Source organism: Phocoena phocoena, chromosome 3 (genome assembly GCF_963924675.1).
Source record: "Phocoena phocoena chromosome 3, mPhoPho1.1, whole genome shotgun sequence".
Classification (NCBI taxonomy): Eukaryota; Metazoa; Chordata; class Mammalia; order Artiodactyla; family Phocoenidae; genus Phocoena; species Phocoena phocoena.
In genome coordinates, this window is record NC_089221.1 from 26,796,174 (window position 1) to 26,816,445 (window position 20,272).

General features: G+C 44.7%; 1 protein-coding gene across 3 annotated transcripts in view; it reads right to left on the reverse strand.

Annotated features, from left to right (window-relative positions):
- The window catches only part of MTMR12 (myotubularin related protein 12), a 62,949-nt gene that overhangs the window by 17,162 nt on the left and 25,515 nt on the right, over positions 1–20,272 (reverse strand). For all 3 annotated transcript variants that reach the window (XM_065874677.1, XM_065874676.1, XM_065874675.1), the window contains exons 2-8: positions 20,026–20,086; positions 17,249–17,391; positions 15,838–15,910; positions 14,860–14,990; positions 13,481–13,574; positions 9,076–9,205; positions 3,136–3,211 (exon numbers count right to left, since the gene is read on the reverse strand). In XM_065874677.1, coding sequence (XP_065730749.1) covers positions 3,136–3,211; positions 9,076–9,205; positions 13,481–13,574; positions 14,860–14,990; positions 15,838–15,910; positions 17,249–17,391; positions 20,026–20,086 — 708 coding nt within the window. The remainder of the gene's footprint in view (positions 1–3,135; positions 3,212–9,075; positions 9,206–13,480; positions 13,575–14,859; positions 14,991–15,837; positions 15,911–17,248; positions 17,392–20,025; positions 20,087–20,272) is intronic.

Consider the following 20,272-nt stretch of genomic DNA (forward strand, 5'->3'; position numbering starts at 1 on the left):
GAAAAGTCAGGGTGAAAAAGCAGAGATACGGAAACGTTCTCGGACTAGTGATAACGGCTGTTACAACATTGTGAACATATTCACTGTCACCAGTGGTAAATTTTACGTGATGTGTATTGAGAGCTGTGCTCCCTGAGTGAATGTGTGAACTCCGTTTTGTGTAATATTTTTCCACTGTCCATGCATCACAAGCTCCACTACGACTTTCAGGACACATAATTAAGGCTGATTTAATAAAATGAGAATGCCTTTCTACAGTTTCTATCAAAGTTCTGCTGCTGACTCCTCAGGACAGATCTTCTCAGGACAGTTTCTACTTCTCAGCCCCAAGGCCTGGCTAGAACAGAGTAGTGAAATTTCATATAATGCTGGATGGAGAAGCAGCCTATTCCCAAGTGTGTAGACAATTCACCTTGGTTTCTTGCCACAGAGCATACCCCTTCTCCTAGAGTCATCTATGAAAGGCTGACGGATGAAGACCCTCATGTTTATTCTTCTAAAACATTCTCAAAATGTTGTCTACAGATCCCAAGACCCTCCCTTACAGGTGGCCTGAGAATATTACTAAGATATAATTTGTCTTTTTCACTGTGTTGACATTGGCACTGATAGTGTTACAACTGCTGGTGCCTTGGTACCAACCAAGGTATTGCTACCAACAGCACTGGTCACTTCACTGCCACAAACTTGAAGAAAAATAATTGTTTCACTTCAGAATGTCCATAATGAAGAACTAAACATTATGAATTATATTAATCTTGATCATTACATTTAATATTTAATACTAATATTTTTTATATTCTGTGTGATGGAGTGGAAACAAAGCATGGAGGTGTTTGTCTCAGGGAAAAGCACCTATGAGACTGACTGGAGAGCTGAGCTACCTGCTGTATTCTTGTAACTGAAAGAGTGAATGACAGACAAACTACGGGTGTTCAGACTTTGGTATCTGGCAGACATTCATTCTTTAGGAAAAAAAAAACAAAAAACAAGAATGAAGTGAGCCTATCCCCTTAAGGACAACAACTGACAATTTGTTGCCAATGATAAAAGCTGAACTTTCAAGCAAAAATTAGAATTTTGTAAAACTAGTCTCTGCCTTTTTAGCTGGACAAATTCCCAATATTTAAAGACTTTCCTGATGAGACAGGGATGATATTAACAAACGTGATTTTTATCTAAGAAAGCATGTCAATATTTGGATGACCTGGGACTTCCCTGGTGGCGCAGTAGTTAAGAATCTGCCTGCCAATGCAGGGGACACGGATTCGAGCCCTGGTCCGGGAAGATCCCACATGCCGCGGAGCAACTAAGCCCGTGTGCCACAACTACTGAGCCTGTGCTCTAGAGCCTGCGAGCCACAACAACTGAGCCCACGTACCACAACTACTGAAGCCCGCGCACCTAGAGCCCGTGCTCAGCAACAAGAGAAGCCACTGCAATGAGAAGCCTGTGCACTGTAACAGAGAGTAGCCCCCGCTCGCCGCAACTAGAGAAAGCCCGTGCGGAGCAACGAAGACCCAACGCAGCCAAAAATAAAGATAAATAAATAAATTTATTAAAAAAAAAATTTGTATGACCTGTATAACCTAGTGAGCTAATACTTTCTAAACGACCAATGTATTATGTTTTTAAATCATGCATGTTTTAAGACCCATTCAAAGTATAAGACAGACCAATGGATTTTAATTTGGCAGTGAATGAAAAGTTCATTGACTATGTTTTCAGATTCCTTATTGCAATTAATCTTTATGAAACCACCACTTAGCAATTTTTCGGTATACCGTCAAAGAATAATATTTTCATATTCTCTGAAAAGGCTATTAAATACTCCTCCCTTTCCCAAATACACATCTGTGTGAGGCTGGATTTTCTTCATGTACTTCAACCACACCCCAATATACCACAACAGACTGAAGGAAGTGAGAAGATGTGAGAATGTAGCTGCCTTCTATTTTCAAAAATGTAAAACAGTACTATTCTATTTTTTTGTTTTGGACAATATAGTTATTTTTCACAGAAATTTTTATGTTAACAGGATTTTTACTAAAATAAACATTAAGCGATTTTTCAGTTTTAATTTCTAATATGGCAAATATCAACAGATACAACCACATATACAAAAACTCTGAGACCCTCAATGCTTTTTAAGAGTGTAAAGAGTCCTGAGACCGGAAAGTTTGAGAACCACTGCTCTAAATCAAAGGTGGCACACTGGTGGCACGTGGCCCAAAGACATGTTTTTTAAACATCTGAATCAGTTGTGAACAGCCGCACACATTTAGAGATCAGGAAAACTCACATAAAAATCCATGTCTCTGATTTCTCCTGCGAGGTCTGGACATCTGGCAAGAGCAGGCCCGTATTCCCACATGGCACAAACGGGCCGGCAGAGAAGAGCAGCCAGCCCTTCATCCAGGCAGAGGGTCTCTGCTTCATTGCAAGGACCACACTCATTACCCACCTGGCCTGCATACACTTCCGGGCATGTGACCCCTGCTTAGACATCTCACCTCCCATTCCAGGAGTGACCTTTTTGGTGAACCAGCCATGTGCATAGCAGAGCATTTGTCTGTAATTCTCATTCTGTACTCAATTCCCTGCGGTCTTGGCAACTCCCAACTGCCAATCAGACACTGGAGTAACTGCCAGGGTCTTGCTTTCTTTGATCAGTGACACACTAAATATGGCTCCCATCCCAGTCTATTCTGTGGAAACTAAGCAAGCTCTCCATGTTGTCTCTGGGAGGAAACTCGGCCATGCCCATTCAAGATTAATGGTGTGGGCCAAAAGGAACCTTAAACTCTACTACCCTTACGGGGTCGGCTCAGCCTCAAAACAATTTAGGTGTTAAATTAGGCCGGCTTTCAACACCAGACTGGCCTGTAATCCCCCAAAAGCTCTTTAAAGATGTCTCTGCTAAGAACTCCAGTGCATCTGTGAAAACTTTAGAACTCTGACCCCAGGAGCCTCATTATCAAAGAGGCTCCTCTAGGGAGTCCCTAAGATATTTTTAGATTGCTCTTGGACTGAGGACAAACTCTTTAATACCAAAGCCAAGGGCTTTAAGTAGGATAATCTGCCAGGATGGGCCAATGAGCAAGCCATGCATTTAGGGTTTCCAGATGCACTTACTGGTATGCCATGACCATGGAAGCGTGGCACGTCCTCCTCAGGAAGAGGGGTGGGGACAACAAAGTATGCTGGCAACCTAGAAGAAAGAGATGTCATCGGTTTTAGTGCTGGAGTTAATTCACTAAATATGAAAGCTCAACGTCACTGAACACAGGAAGTTAAGCAGAGTGTCATGACATGGACCACATTTCCCTCTTAAGAAGAACCAGTGCAGATGAACCGTCTCTGTCGAAATCAACCAGGAATCTAAATCCTAGCTCTGCCTCTGATTCTGTGTAACCCTAGGTAAGTTACCCCACCTCTCTGGGTCCGTTTCCTCATGAATAAAATCACCATGGCAATGTACTCATCAAAATCCAGACTGTAGGAAACTATCAGTCAAGTGGCCTGGTTTCTTCAAATAAACTGCAAGGAAAAGCTAATAGTGTGAGACTCTATAGATTAAGAAGTTTAAGAAACCTATCAGTTTTCAAGGTATCAATCTCATCGCATCTTTTTTTTTGGCTGCGTTGGGTCTTCGTTGCTGCACGTGGGCTTTCTCTACTTATGGTGAGCAAGGGGTACTCTTCGTTGCAGTGGGCAGGCTTCTTATTGTGGTGGCTTCTCTTGTTGTGGAGCACAGGCTCTAGGCACGCAGGCTTCAGTAGCTGCGGCACATGGGCCCTAGAGCACGCGGGCTTCAGTAGTTACAGCGCATGGGCTCAGTAGTTGTGGCTCGCGGGCTCTAGCGCACAGGCTCAGCAGTTGTGGCACACAGGCTTAGTTGCTCCACGACATGTGGGACCTTTCCAGACCAGGATTGAACTCGTGTCCCCTGCATTGGCAGGTGGATTCTTAACCACTGAGCCATCAGGGAAGTCCCTCACTGAATCCTGATTAATGATAAAACAGATAAAACGATGAAAAATAAATTGTTTTGAGAATTTATAAAACAATGGGAAAAATCTCAACACTTGACTGGGTACTGAATGATATTAAGGAATCAAATGTGAAAGGTGTGATAATGCTTTTATGATTATGTTTATAAAAAGAGTCCTTCATTCTTAGAGATGTAATACTTAAATATTTATGAATGCAATGTGATGAGCTCTAGGATTTATTTCAAAATAGTTGGGCAGGACGGGGGCGGGGGGGAGGGTTGGAGTAGGTAGAGGCACAGAGACTAGCCATGAGTTTGTAACTGCTGAAGCTGGGTGACGGGTTAAAGGAATTCATCAAATTCTCTTTTCTTTTATACTGCTTGAAATTTTCCACTTAAAAAAAAAAATCTTAAAGGTAATTAAAAGGAACAAAGCTCCCATAATATTGTGATGTAAAACCAGGTTTGGGAACAACTGGTCAAGGCTAAGATACCTCAAACCATTAAAACGTAGAAGAATTATTTGGCTTTAGAGGTTCCGAAGTGCTTGGAATATTTTCTTTCACGTCCACTTGAGTGGGTGGGCTTACTATCCCTTCTTCAGGTGCTGTCACTGAAGCAAAAACCTCTTCACAGATCAATGACTCTCAAACTCAGGCTGCCTGTTAAAATCACACAGGAAGATTTAAAAATTCCCGGTGTCCAGGCTCCACCGCAGAACTATGAAATATCAGAGGTGTCAAAGCTCTCCAGGTGTGTAATCAGGATGACAGTTGTTGTTCTAGAAGGTCCTGCTAGTCAAAGTGTACAGCAGCATTACCCGGACACTTAGAAGGAGAGCAGCCCCGGCCTGCAGGATCAGAATCTGCACTTCCACAAGCTCCCCAGGGGACTGGGCTGCAGTCAACCACGAGAAGCAGCGCCTTAGATGGCAACTTACAAACAGACAACTGTTTCCCAGCCCTCACAGGAGAGTCGCCCGTGGGCTTTGTGTAAACCAGATTCTCAGCTCCTTCCCCAGAGGCTCATTCGACAAAGTTGGGATGGGGCCACACTGCTTTAAAAAATTTCCATGTCTTCCTCTACTAGTGTGGTTGAATATTTCACAAGTTAATTGTGCCTTATAAACAGTCTTTCACCAACGGGGAAAAAAATGTCAGAACCCAGTGTACTAGCGTGTGTACCATGCAGTCACTGAAGAAAGGAGGCTGCAAAGAGAGGGACAGCTCTGCACCAGTGGGGAGGTTTGTGATGTCCCCTCCTGTCCCAGTGAACTCAAGGTGGTTCTACGGAGGCTCTGCTGGGAGACTCCCGATGTCTACAAGCAACTGACCCTCCCACCTGGGACAGCACTCATTTTAGTCACCAGGAGGAGTTTTGAATACAAAGTAAACAGCCTCTCCAAATATAAGCTGACCTTATTCAAGGAAGGTTGTATGATCCTCTTAGGCACCACCTCAGTTAGGGTGAGGGAACCCCAGAGTGACACCACCAGAGCAGCAATGTCTTCCTTTGGCTGCATCAATTCCTAGGTTCCCCTGTGTTACACACTCCCTACAGGGTTGAGGACCTTCTTATACCTTCACAGGGAGGTGGCATGAAGAAAGGCTTTTCAGGAGAAGGCAAAGTAGACACTCAGTTTCTTATTCTTATCCAAACTGGCCGGGGTCTTCTCTTACCACTGGGGCTTTCATTAATTTATTCACTGTTCCCAATTTATTGAGTGGGTCTTATAAGTCAGGCACTATAGTTGGTACTGAGGATATAAAGATGAACCAAAACAGTGTCCTTGATTCCCCAGGACTGATGGGCTGCAGAAACAAACATTAACCAAATGGTGATACAGATAAGAATAAACTCACGATCGGAAGAGGTGCTAAGGAGAGAGGCACAGTGCAATGAAAGCTCTCACAGGAGACCTCATCTAGTCTTGGGAAGACTCCCTAAAAGAGACACCTGGGCAGAGATCTGACCGATGAAGTGGAGGTAACTCATTAGTAAAGCTGGACGCAAAAGGAGCATCCTAGACAGGCCGCACAGGCAAGGCCCACAGGAGGGACTCAGGGTGGCTGGAGCGGTACACGCAAAGCTGGAGAGTTAGGCATGAGGCAAGCCACGAAGGGCCTGTTAGAAGTTTTATCCTCTCTACCATGAACAGCAAGGAGCCGATGAAGCAGGGGAAGAATGGATGCCACGGGCCAGAGTGGGTGGGGGAGACCACGCAGGCAGCTACCACAGTGCCAGGTAAGAAATAAAGCACAGCTTTTCCTGTATCATCCCTGTGGGGCAGAAGCGCAGGGGCGAGTGCATGGCTGGGGCAGTCCAGGGGGAGTGTGTCTGCACCAAGTGCTCTGAGCAGCAAAATCTCGCTGAGGCTCCATTCTCCCCCGACCACTAATTAGAACCCCCTGACACCCCACTCCACCCACCTTCTCGACCTGGTATATTTCTGATGTGCTGACACCTATGCAAATACCAATGAATCTAATCAGTATGTGGCAGGATCCTGGGAATGGGCATACCTGCTATCAGTGTCAACATCACATTGCAAAATATCACCTCCTAGGAGCAGGGCTTTCTTTTTTTTTTTTTTTTTTTTGCGGTACGCGGGCCTCTCATTGTTGTGGCCTCTCCCGTTGCGGAGCACAGGCTCCGGGCGTGCAGGCTCAGCGGCCATGGCTCACGGGCCCAGCCGCTCCGCGGCATGTGGGATCCTCCCAGACCGGGGCACGAACCCGTGTCCCCTGCATCGGCAGGCGGACTCTCAACCACTGCGCCACCAGGGAAGCCCAGGAGCAGGGCTTTCTGACCTCCTCCCGACTGAGCGCTTGTTCTCCCTTTCCAAGCTTTGTGACTATAAAGAGGGGAGGAGGGGCAGCGTGGGCATGGGGGGTGTGATCCGACACCTGCCCTGCAGGCCCCTCCCCACTGTCACCCTAGTTTGTGCTGTAACGAGAGGGCTAACCTTATAAGTGTCTGAGACTGATCAAAATCAAAACTGATCTACTGGGGCTTTCCTGGTGGCGCAGTGGTTGGGAGTCCGCCTGCCGACGCAGGGGACATGGGTTCGTGCCCCGGTCCAGGAGGATCCCACATGCTGCGGAGCGGCCGGGCCCGTGAGCCATGGCCACTGGGCCTGCGCGTCCAGAGCCTGTGCTCCGCAACGGGAGAGGCCGCAACAGTGAGAGGGCCGCGTACCTCAAAAAAAACAAAAAGAAACCCAAAAAAAACCAAAAAAACCGATCTACTGAAAAGGCCCCTCGGAACCGTAAGTACAAAATGCTCTAGGAAAATACTAATTTTTTGAAACTGTCAGCAGGGCGGTGAGGATTATGTTCCAAAACAGTAAGATTCAAGTTTCAAAAAAAGGATTACACAGAGTCATCCTTTAAAAATGTAGGTGAGATCACATCACGCCTCTGCTCAAACTCCTCCACACTGCACTATAAATTCTGAAACCCTCCCTGCCCATCAGCACCCAGCTGGCCCTCTCCTCCCTGATCACACCTCCTACTGCTCTGTCCCCTGCTCACTCCTCTCCAACCCCTGGGCTCCTTGCTGTTCCTCACACAGCCAGACAAGATTCCACCTCAGGGCCTTTGCACCTGCTGTTCCCTCTGCCTGACCAGCCCTCCTGCCAACATCTCCAGCACGCCCCAGTCCCTGGCCCGATCTATTTTTCTCCATAGCACTTATTACCTCTTAATACACTATAATTACTCACTTATTCTATCATTTTCCTCCTCTAGAACGAAAGCTCCATGAGGGCAGGGATTTTTAGGCTCTGTCTTCAGTAGCCAGGACACTGTCAGGCACATAGGAGACCCTTAGAAATGTTTATTGAGGGACTGCCCTGGTGGCGCAGTGGTTAGGAATCTGCCTGCCAAAGCAGGGGACACAGATTCGAGCCCTGGTCCAGGAAGATCCTACCTGCCGCGGAGCAACTAAGCCTGTGTGCCACAACTGCTGAGCCTGTGCTCTGGAGCCTGTGAGCCACAACTACTGAGCCCATGTGCCACAACTACTGAGCCCGCACGCCTAGAGCCCGTGCTCCACAACAAGAGAAGCCACTGCAATGAGAAGCCCGCGCACCGTGACAAAGAGTGGCCCCCGCTCACCGCAACTAGAGGGGGCCCGTGCGTAGCAACAAGGACCCAATGCGGCCAAAAATAAATAAATAAATAAATTTATATTAAAAAAATATTTATTGAATGAATAAATAAAATGCTTGATAAAAGGAAAGCAAATATGATATAAATTTAGAAATGCCTCTAAAAGTTTTACATTTAGATTACAGATATAATAATGGGAAGGAAAAGACAAATTCACTTCTGAATGTTTTAAGGGATACTTTAAGGGTTTCTTAAAAAAGCACAGTATCAATGTGGAGAAAGTGGAACCCTCATACGTTGCTGATGGGAGTGTAAAAATGGTTCGTTCAGTGGCTATGGAAAACAGTCTGACAGTTCCTCAAAAGGTTAAATGCAGAATTACTATATGACCCACCAATTCCACCCCTAGGAATATACCCAAGAGAACTGAAAATACATGTCCATATGAAACCTTGTATACTAATGTTTGTAGCAGCATATTCATAGTAGCCAAAAAGTGAAAAGAAGCCAGTGTCCATCAACTGATGAATGGATAAATAAAATATGGTATATCCATATCATGGGATATTATTCAGCAGTAATAAAACAATGAAATCCTGATATATGCTAAACATGGATGAGCCTTGACAACATTATGTTAAGTGAAAAAAGCCAGGCACAAAGACCACGTATTATATGGTTCCATTTATGTGAAATGCCAAGAATAGGCAAATCTATAGAGACAGAAAGTAGTTAGTGGTTGTCTAGGGCTGCGGCAGTGGGGAGCGGGGGAATGGGGAGTGACTACTAAGGGGTAAGGGGTTATTTGGGGGATGACGAAGATATTCTAAAATTGACCGCAGTGATGGTCGCACAACCCTGTGTATGTGCTAAAAAACACTACACACTTCAAACAGGTGAATTGTATGGCATGTGAATTAAATCTCAACAAAGCTGTTCAAAAAGAAAAGCAAAACACTGAGAGCTTACCTTTCACAGACTTTATAGCCTTCATTGACACTCACTGCTTTGTACTTCATGTTGCCTTTGGTCCGCTCCAGCTCCCAACACCAGTCCTGAAGTGTGTCAAACATTACGGCATGGTTCTTGGGGTCAGTAGCTAACAAAACAAATTGAGAAAGACAGTAAAATCTTGTCGGGAAGCCCTGGTATTTTAATGGTGTGAAAGTGGCTCCTCGGGCCCTAACTTCCTCCACTAAGCCCATTTTTATCCCCACAGAATGAACTCACTGATTCATCCTAACTTTGTTCCTTTTTTCTGTCATTCATCCAAAATTATGAGTGAGGCTCTGTCTTTTGTGCTGGGCGAAAGCAGCTGTTCTTGTTCCATTCTGTGCAAAAGTAATTTATAGCTCCATTTTCAGTCATCTGACCATGAGATAATTTATATAACATAAAAAGATCCTGTGCAGCACTAAAAGACAGGCTTGGCACAAATGCTAAAATAATAAAATATTTTTAGCCCTACCAATGTGTGCATAAGATGGCAAACTCATCTGAACAGCATGCCAGATTGCTGAGTGTGAAGCCTCCTTCAGTGTGAAGATGCACTGCCCAAAAGAGGCGTTTTCAGTGTGACACCTGGTTTCTGAGGGCTAGAAACAAATCAGACAGCTATGGTGAAGGTCAGGGTCTGCAAGCCAAGGGCCACATCACGGTAACGGGGACTTCTGTCCCTAACCTTGCCGCTACCTGCTAGGAGGAAGTGCCCAAGAGCACTACTCTTGCAGCCCAGCAGGTGTGTCCTTGGTCCTCTCCCAAGCCACAGAACAGCTTGATGGGGGTGACGGGTGCCAAACACCCTTGGGTATTTTTTTTTTTTTTTTGTGGTACGCGGGCCTCTCAGTGTTGTGGCCTCTCCTGTTGTGGAGCACAGGCTCCGGATGCGCAGGTTCAGCGGCCATGGCTCATGGGCCCAGCCGCTCCGCGGCATGTGGGATCCTCCCGGACCGGGGCACGAACCCGTGTCCCTTGCATCGGCAGACAGACTCTCAACCACTGCGCCACCAGGGAAGCCCAACCCTTGGGTATTTACACAAATCAGTTCATTCAAGCCTGTGCACATCTTAAAAAAACAAGCCTTGGGACCTCCCTGGTGGTCCAGTGGTAAAGAATCCACTTTCCAATGCAGGGGACATGGGTTTGATCCCTGGTCGGGAAACTAAGATCCCACATGCCACGGGGCAACTAAGCCCGCGCGCCACAACTACTGAGCTCGCATGCCTCAACGAGAGAGGCCACGTGCCACAAACTACAGAGCCCACACGCTCTGGAGCCTGCGTGCCACAACTAGAGAGAGAAAACCTGCGTGCCACAACTAGAGAGAAGCCCGTGTGCCGCAATGAAGACCCGACACAGCCAAAAAAAATAAACAAATTTTTAAAATAAACAAAAATATCAAAAAAAAAAAAGCAAGCCTTCCTGGAAAAACAAAGTGGTTAATGAAACTCCCACCTAATCCTTTTAATACAAACAGGTCATAGTACAAAGGATGATAAGACAAATAATGATTAAAAAACAACAGTTAAGGGGCTTCCCTGGTGGCGCAGTGGTTGAGAGCCCGCCTGCCAATGCAGAAGACGCAGGTTCGTGCCCCAGTCCGGGAAGATCCCACATGCCGCGGAGCGGCTGGGCCCGTGAGCCATGGCCACTGAGCCTGTGCGTCTGGAGCCTGTGCTCCGCAACCGGAGAGGCCACAACAGTGAGAGGCCCGCGTACCACAAAACAACAACAACAACAGTTAAGCTTACATAGCACTTAGTACGCCAGGCACTATCCTGAGCATATTACATATGATAACTCAATCCTCACAACCCTACAGGGTAGGTAATATTATTTCCTCCATTTTACAGATATGGCACAGAAAGGCCAATTAACTTGCCCAAGGTCACAGAGCTAGGCAATGGCAGAAATGGAATTCAAACCCAGGCAGCAGTAAAGTAAATTTCCATAAAGTAATAAATGCAAATATTAATAAATTCCCCCATGGACATAAGTAGTAACGATACTCCTAGGACCTTTTAGCCAAAGTACATTTGTGAATTATTAAGCCTGAGTAAAATGACAGATGTTCAGACTGCAAAGCACCCACCTCTGGAAACCCCTACTCAATCGAAAAGCAAATTGATCAACTCGCATCTATCAGTTATAACCTTTACTCATCAAAAAAATGGAGGGTGGAAGGAGAAAAGAAGGCTAGAATTCAGATAGAAAAGAAGATGCTATATATCTTGGGCTTTCTGGCACAAAAAGCCACCACAAGGTAATGAGCTCAGTAGTTGTGACGCGCAGGCTTAGTTGCCCCGCAGCATGTGGGATCTTACTGCCAGGGTCAGTCAAGGTAAGGGTTTTGGCACACAGATCAACACATGCTGGGAAGCCGAGAAACCGTCCTGTGCTGGGTCCAGACCAAGAATCAGGATATAAGGAAGTGGCAGAATTCCTAAAAATAAGAGTATGATTTTCAAATGTAGACCCAATAAATGTTTATGTAAATTACAGCAATCAACAAAGAAGTCATATTTTGTATATCTCATATTGCAACAAGCTGTTGTCAGCCAGCACCCAGCTAATCAGCACTTATACATATGGCTACAGTGAAAAGATCATTCACAAAGATGAACTTACTGAATTAAGGAACAAATTTTGTGTTGGCCTGATAGTAGTGCTAAGTATATTTTACGTCAGTGGAGCTCTCTGAGCATAATCTGTCCTGAGTAAGCAGTTACACTCTCAATTAACCCTCATTTAATGACCGCACCCTGTGTGCCATGCATTTAACAATTTGTAATTTTCACAACACTTCAAGGGAAGCATTAACAACACTATTTTTTGAAATGAGAAAACAGAGGCCCAAGAGTTAAGTGCCATCCCCAGGATCACACAGCTACTAGGCAGCTGGACAAGGATTTGAAATCAGGTGGGACAGACCTTTTCTACTAGATCACCATAGTCCCTCAAATGCAAGCTACTCTCTCAGATATCTACTTCTCTGCACACGCCAGTCCCGCTGCCTCAAATACTCCTGTGTGCCTACCGGCCACTCCACATCCTTCACCAGCAGTTCAGGACCAGCCTTCGCCCTCTGACAGCCCTCCCTCCCCCAGCGTGGTCGTTCCCTCCCACCACAGGACACATCACTCTGTTTGACTTGAAGCTCTTAGAGGGCAGGGATTTAGTCCTGTTCATATCCCCAGGGTGCGTGACCCACAGCAAGCGATCGATAAACATTTACCAAATGAGCAGTCAGTGACAAAGCAACTCTGCATTCCAGAAAGCATGATATATGCAGTTAAACTAACTCGCCACCTCCCTGATGAAAGGCACATGGCACTCAGGATGAGTAAACATCAACTTCACGTTAAGAGTAATGGGCAGATAGGAAGGTAATGCACAACATGATAAATATAATTGACACTGTTGTACGTTATACAGAGAAGCTGTCAGAGTAAATCCTAAGAGTTCTCATCACAAGGAAAAAGATTTTTTCTATTTCTTTAATATTATATTTATATGAGATGATGGATGTTCACTAAACTTACTGTGGCCATCATTTCAAGATGTATGTAAATCGAATTATTATGCCGTACACCTTACACTTATACAGTAATGTGTCAATTATATCTCAATACAACGGGAAGAAAAAAATAAAAATACTGTTAATAATTTGGAATTAAAAAAAAAAGAGGAATGGACAGAGCAAGTGGACAGACGGAGGAGGAGAGACCCAGAGAAGGAAGAAGACAGACATCTGTGGAAACACTGTACAAAGCTAGGCATTATTAATAGCTAATTCAGATGAGCACAGTTTCTTACTTAAAAGACTGCTCTCTTTTTCAGGGAATCGAATGGAAAACATTTGGAATCTTAAGTTTTCTAACCAAACTGCTTTTCTGATGTGCTCTCTTAGGTACAACTGTTCCATTCCCCATCCCCCAAACATTTGCTATAAGGCATGTTCTGGTTGTTTAAAAACTTTCTAGAATGCAAGACATTTTTTAGGGTCTCATGAAATGAAACCAAGTGTATTAAAGTGAAAAACAGAATCCAGGGGCAGACAGAGTGATTTTAAACTTGTCTCAGTTTTGCTTCTCTATAGCCTCACATTCCCAATCATAATATATTGATTTTCTTTCATAAGCAACAAACAAATAATCCCTCACAAAAAGCAAACAAACCTAAAAGATAAGTTAAAGAAACAAAGATCACAGGAAAGAAATAGAAACCTTTTTTTAAAAGAAATCTGAATGACTCACCCAAGCAAGAGGCGACCCACTGCTAGAGAAGAGGGGAACAAAACCCATGGATGGGTTTTCTCCCAGAAGTTGCAGGTAGGAACTGGAAGGGGCCTGCCTACCTGCGGATGAAAGCTTACCTGTGTGGTTTTGTGCTGCAGTCGCGTAGGAAAACAGAAACAATCGTTTCAGCAGTTTAGGGGCCTGGGTATGATGGATTATGCCACTGACAATCTGGAAAAGAACCAAGCGATGGATACAGTCATGCTTTTGGCAGATAAACACTGAGAGACAAGACCCAAGTTGTCTAGGTCTCCGTAATGCTAATGGGCTCCGATGGGCAGCATGCTAACTAGCTCTCATTGAGGTCTGTACCTGTGATGTGATCTCTTGAAATAATGCCAAGTAAACAGAACGCTAACCATTTTGTCAAGTTTTTAAGAGCTTTGAGTTTCTAGGGCAATTTCTAAAAGTCTAATTTCTCAAAAACAAAGCACTAAAAACACTTAAGTCCCATTTTCAGATACTCCAAAAGTCTGACATGTCAAAGATACATAGCTGACCAGATAATAACCAAGATGCTTAGCTATTCTGTTCTACTTGTTGTGGCCTTAAGGATCTTCTTCTAGAAGATAAGGCAATCAATCCCTCATGCTTTTTGTTTGAAGTTCCAAACAAAAGTATGTTTGGATAGATGACTAAAATCATCATTCAAAATAAAGTTTCTGGCTTCTCAGGGAATTTTCCATGTCTACACCACTCTTTTTCCAGCTCAGAACAGATACTGGAGTCATGTTTATTATTCTAACTGATCTACCACACTACCTGAAAGAAAACTAAGAGTGTACCTGAAAAGAAGGCATAACTCACTGCAGCCAAAGACAACAGATAAACTGGTCTCTCCCTAGGTTTCCCCCTGATGTATCTACCATGACAGTGGCAAGTCCGAGACCTTCAATATCTTAAGAGAAATCTTGGAAGCTACGATAACCATTGTGACCAGTTTGCCCAGTTACACGTCTCAATTTGCTGCAGCAACCAGATTAAGTAAGGGACCAAAAGCACAGGCTCATCTGGTGGCTCACTCTGCCCATGACCGTGTACCTCCCCCTCCTTCCACATGTAACCACGACCTCCCAGATGTCAACTCCTTCATGCCGGGAGCTGGGGGTCACTTCTGGAAAGGCTGTCAGAGGTGGGGAAAGGGGGTTGCTTCTAGCTGCTCCATCCTCCCCTTCCCCTGACGGCCTTCTGATCCTGGTTTACCACCTCCCACCCTCTGCAGGCTCTGGGAATGAACACATTATGAACTGAAGGATTAAATGCAGCCATGTGCCAAGATAATATAGTCCTGCTCTACCAAATTCTCTCTCAATTCTAATCAAAGCACATGCGATTATAACCAATGTCAACTTTACAGAATGAAAGGCTCCCCTCAACCTTCGTGCAATGGAAGCAAGAACTGAAGTGGGGAAAACCTGATGGGAAATAAAACCTAAAAACACATGCGACTAGTTACCCTTTTGACTTCCTCTTCTTTTGTGTACCTCAGACAAAAGTGGAATACCCGGAGGTCTTTGCAGTGGATGATGAGTTTCTCAGGGTATTTCTTCAGCTGTCCAAAGAGAGTCTTTTTTTTCTCATCAAACACTACACATCAACAATGAAATCAAGAAGGGAAATCATGTTATAAGACAACAATTAAATGCTAAAGAAACAAGGTAGACTATTAACTTCCAAGGGCGCCTCTCAAAAGTGAGAGGAAAGGCACCAGCTTCTAAGTAACTGTCAACAGGGCCCGTCCCATCCAGCAGGGGCCCTGTTCTCTGGAACAGCCAGGGTTCCTCACTCCTCCCCAGGAAGCACAGACCCAAATGGACTGGCCACTGATGGCAGAACTGACTCCTGCAGAAAACCCAGCTCTGAAAGCTGAGATTACGAAAGATGGGAGATCACTAGGGATCTGCTTTTGGGACAGTCAACTCCCAGGTTTATAGCTAGGGCCCCTCCTGACACCCTCCTCCCTTTCCCAGAGTTTGCACCACGCAGCACCTGCTGGTTTTGGGAACACCATAAATGGCTACTGAATGATTTCTGACAAAGCCCTGGCTACAAAAATAGAGAAGTGGAGCCCAGAGAGGCTTTGTTTAGTCAGAAGAAAAGACACCCGAGTGTGGTATGACAGACCTTTATCAGGTGAGCCTTTAAAGTGAGATCTGCACAGCTAACATTGACATATAATCAATATCTATCATGTAATGGCACCGTGGAGTATTAGAAAGAACAGGTTCCATGTTCAAGTCCAAGCTCCTCCAGCTAAGCGACCCCAAATAAGCCACTCCGCATCTCAATTTTATCATCCATAAAACTGATTTAAATAAGATAAATATGTGAAGAAATTTCAGTAAACTACAAAGGACCAAAAAAAAAAAAACAACTCATCATTATCAGCTATACTTTCAAAGGCTGGCAACACCCCAGGGGAAAACATACTCACCTCCATAAATCTGATCAACACAGTGGAGGGTAATGTCATTTTCTCCTATGACCTTATTCTTAAACTGCGTTTCCTAAAAAATTCAAAAGGAAACAACTGTGATTCCTTGCTATGCACTGTGACATTTACAGGTAAAGCAAATCACCATCCTCCACGTGCATATAAAGAAAAATGGGGAGTGGGTGGGGGAAATGGGTGAAGGTGGTCAAAAGGTACAAATTCAATTATAAAACAAGTCCTGGAGATGTAATGTACAGCATGGTGACTAGAGTTAATAATACTGCATCGTACATTTGAAAGTTGCTAAGAGGGTAGATCTTAAAAGTTCTCATCACAAGAAAAAAATTGTTTAACTATGTGACGTGATGGATGTTAACTAAACATATTGTGATGATCATTTCACAATATTTACATACACCAAATCCATCACGTTGTATATCTTAAACTAATACAACTTTAAATGTCAACTATATCTCAGTAAAGCTAGAAAAAATAAATGAAAAGGTATACATCCTACACAAACAAACAGGGAAATGTTGTCACATCCCTAGGAAAGGGACGATGGAGTGAAGTGTGTGAGAAATACTGCGAACACTTGTTTTCAAACCCAGGCAGGACATGCCATTGCCAGCTGCTCCCAGGCCAACCCACCAGGCCGCATGCACGACACCCTGAGAGATGCTGGCAGGTGGCACATAGGTTCAGATTTCTCCACACAAATGCAGACAGGTGAGTGACAGCTACGAGAAGGCAGGAAGAAAACCCCAGGAGATTCAAGCTCTGTAAATGCTGCCTCTGTACAAGACTAGGAACCAGGCCGCTACAGCAACAGCTGCACAGACGCCCACGCTGTCAGGTGGCAGGGTGCTGGCGTGGCTGGGCCAGCCGGTTCCCATTACCACCAGCGCGCCCTGAGGGGTGCGGGTGTTCCCTCCTCACTCCACTGCTCACTTTTCCTAAGGCGGACAAGTCTTACAGGCACAGAGCAAACACAAAGTAAACCCAAACTCAGTGCTGCATTCAGCACCAGTGTCATAACTGAATTCAGTTCCTAAATTTGAGGAAGAGTTCAATATAGAGAAAACATGGGGAACTAGTATATTTGGGGAGATGTGATTCCCATGAGTGATAGGTACTGTGCTGAAATACAGAAGAAAATTAAAAGCTGACGGTGTCAACCTACGAGGTCAAACGCAAGCCAGCGTGACGTGAGGCACTGGTGGGAAACTGCAGAGTGGTGCTCCCGCCGACAGGAGATCCCAAAGGAGAGAGAGCAGACTAGTGGTGAGAAAGACTCTGGCCTTTGTGTTTACGTGCGTTAGGGGCGAGTTATTGAGAAGCTGGGAGAAAAGACAATGGGGCCACCAATGCAGTGCTCCCACAAACTCAGCCAAGTGTAGCTTATACATACATCATTATCCAATGCAGATTCGTCATCGCCCAAGAAAGCAATCTTGAAGTCTGTGCAGACAAGCCTCCCATAGATTCCACGCTGACAGGAGTCTTCCTGGACACACTTCAGTACTGTGCTGGCTTCACAGAGCAGCTGTTCACCTGATCAAAACGAAAACAAGTCCTCCTTAGAGTCCTCAGGCACCATGCAGAACGCAAACAGTACAAGCTTCCCGGCTCTATTCCTGTAAGACAAACACACACTACAACACAGCACACGGGAGCTGCGAAACCTAGGGGAGAAGATGAAGCAGAGTGGGGGCTGCGGAGAAGTGAGATCACAATGACTCAGATACACTTTTACATGGGGCACTTCTCTGTCTTCTCACTGTGAATAATGGACGTGTCCAAACAGGTAGAAATGATCTCGGCTCCACTTACAAACACAGATCTTAGTGCTTTCATCACCTGGACCCAAGCAGAAGTTCTGGAGAAGCGGTACCCAAGTGAGCAAAGCCAGAAGGGCTGGCCAGCGAGCTCTGGCACGTAGCTCTGGAGCCCCCCTTCCTGTGAGGGTGGGCCATTCCTCACCCCGGAACTGCGGACAGAGGGCGGGTGGCTCCCTGGCCCGGGGCCCTAAGGCAGCTTCCTCAGGCACAGAGGGTGCAGCACGACTGCACTCATTCTGGCTCCACGGACAAGGATGGGAGGAAAAGGGAGGTCAGAGGTTTGTGGGAAAAAAACCTGTTTCCTCTCTTTCTTAGTTGAGAGTATTTCCTCTCAGTGTGTCACCTTTCCTGCTCTATCTGCAGACGCCCAGCAGCATGAGAGCTGTATTTCCTGGTGATAGAGAGTACTTCTCACTATAGTCAAAAAGATGAGGATTTAGGGATAGGCAGGAAGTGGAGAGGCTCATGAGGGCTGGATGCCTGCGTAAGGGCAGGAAAAAAGGACGGATACAGGGGAAATGAAAAACTAAGTGTAAAAAAAAAAAAAAAAAAAAAAGACTAAGTGTAAATACTTTGTGACAAGAAAGAAAAAGGAATTTTCTTCTCATCCAACAGGTAACCATCTTCTCCTTAGAATCTCCCTCTGGACATTTCCTTCACTGTCTTTAAATTTACCATTTGGCTCAAAATTCATTTATTCTAACTTTGAATATGAAAACAAAGAAGAATTCCAGACACTAAGACTATCAGGGGACACATATTATATTTCATCTTGTTTTTTTCTCTCTTCCAAGGGGTTAATTACAATGGAAATACAGGAAGATGGCTCTGTCACCAGGTCAGCCTCTACATAGACCACCGGGTTTGAAGAAAACAGTGAAGTCAGGGCCTCATTAGGGGTTAAAATAGTCCCAGAAAAAGTGCTTCAACTGAATCCGAGGTAGAAGACACATGAGCAAGGCTTCCTGTGCTTTCAACTCCTGGTGGAAAAAAACTTTAATGGTGAGCCTCTCCCAAGACCAGGCAAGCCATATGGGTCCATGGTCAGGCAATGGAGACCAGAAGTTGGCACACAGGGGCTAAAACGACATCCAGGAGAGGCTCTGCAAGCACGGCGACCTGCACCACACGTGTCAGCTTGTACGTCGTTCAAAGTCTCAGGTCATGGGAGGCACGAGCTGGAAAAGATCATAGTCTAGTCTAGGAAATCTGGGTTGCACACCTAGAAGAGGCCGTCAGGAATCCAGGGGAATGGAGAATGTACATAACACTAAGCTAAAGACAAAAGTAAATTTCAGAATCTACAATATAACCCAAGAAGAGGAAATACAATAGGATATATGGATTGAGGTTGAGGCCATTATTATAGGGAAAAGCCCTTGAAACTTAAAAACATTTTTTAAAAAATCAGAGATTCTGATATGTTTACCAAATAAGGTGGATCAGTCAGAAACTTGTACATATTCATATCCTCTCAATAAAATGGAACAAAATTAAAAGAACCAGAATGAGGACTCAATTGTTTTGGGAAATGTATCTAAAAATACTTATGAAAAAACCTATTTGGGACTGGAAAAAAGAAAGTAGCAAAACAATCAAATGCACAACTCACTGGATAGCCCCATATATGGAGAGGCTACACCACCAAGAAGTTTGTTTCTGAATTCAGAAATGATTAAAACTTGACTTAAGCTACAGAGTCACTCTCCTCCATCAGAAAGAAAGAAAGAGAGAAAGAGAGAGAGAAAGAAAGAGAGAGGGAAGAGAGAGAGAGAGGGAAGAGAGAGAGAAAGAGAGAAAGGAAGAAAGGAAGGAAGGAAGGAAGGAAGAGAAAGAAAGAAAGAAAGAAAGAACGAACGGAGGGAGGGAGGGAGGGAGGAAGAAAGGAAGGAAGGAAGGAAGAAATCCAACCAATCCAGGCTCCTTGGTGATGACCGAAGAGCAAAGCCCTGGCAGCCCCAGCGTTTGGTTAAACCCCAGCAGGGGTTGGGAGTAGGGATCTGCAGAGGACCAGGATCTTCCTGACTGGGGACCAGAATACTGGAAGGGGCCAAGTAAGGCACCCTGAAAAAAGACCTCATCTGCTTACAAAAGAGGTGAGAATTTCCCATGTTTATTTTCATCAGCTATGGGGAAGGGGAAACAAAAATTCTTTGTAGCTGTTGTAATACTCAGTCCCAGGTATGCAGTTACTGAACTAAAGACATTGATATTTTTGTCCAACTCATTACTGTCACACACTGTCTGGATGAAAACAAAGGAGTTTATATATAGTGCTACTAGGGATGACACAATTTATCACTGGCTTTGAACTACACATGAGGTAAGATGCTAACATGACTGTTACCTGGCAACAAGTGAAGAGTTACTTCCTTCTCTGTTACTTCCTTTTCGTTTGTGTGAATTTCCTAAAAGAGAAAGGGTAATACTTTTGTTTATTTAAGGGCTCAAAATGAATAACATAAAGCCACACTTTTATAATACACACTAAAACATCATATTCGCTCAGGAGCTTTTTGTTTATGTGACAAGCTAAGTTTTGTTTTGTTTTTTAATTGAAGTATAGTTGATTTACAGCGTTGTGTTGTTTTTTT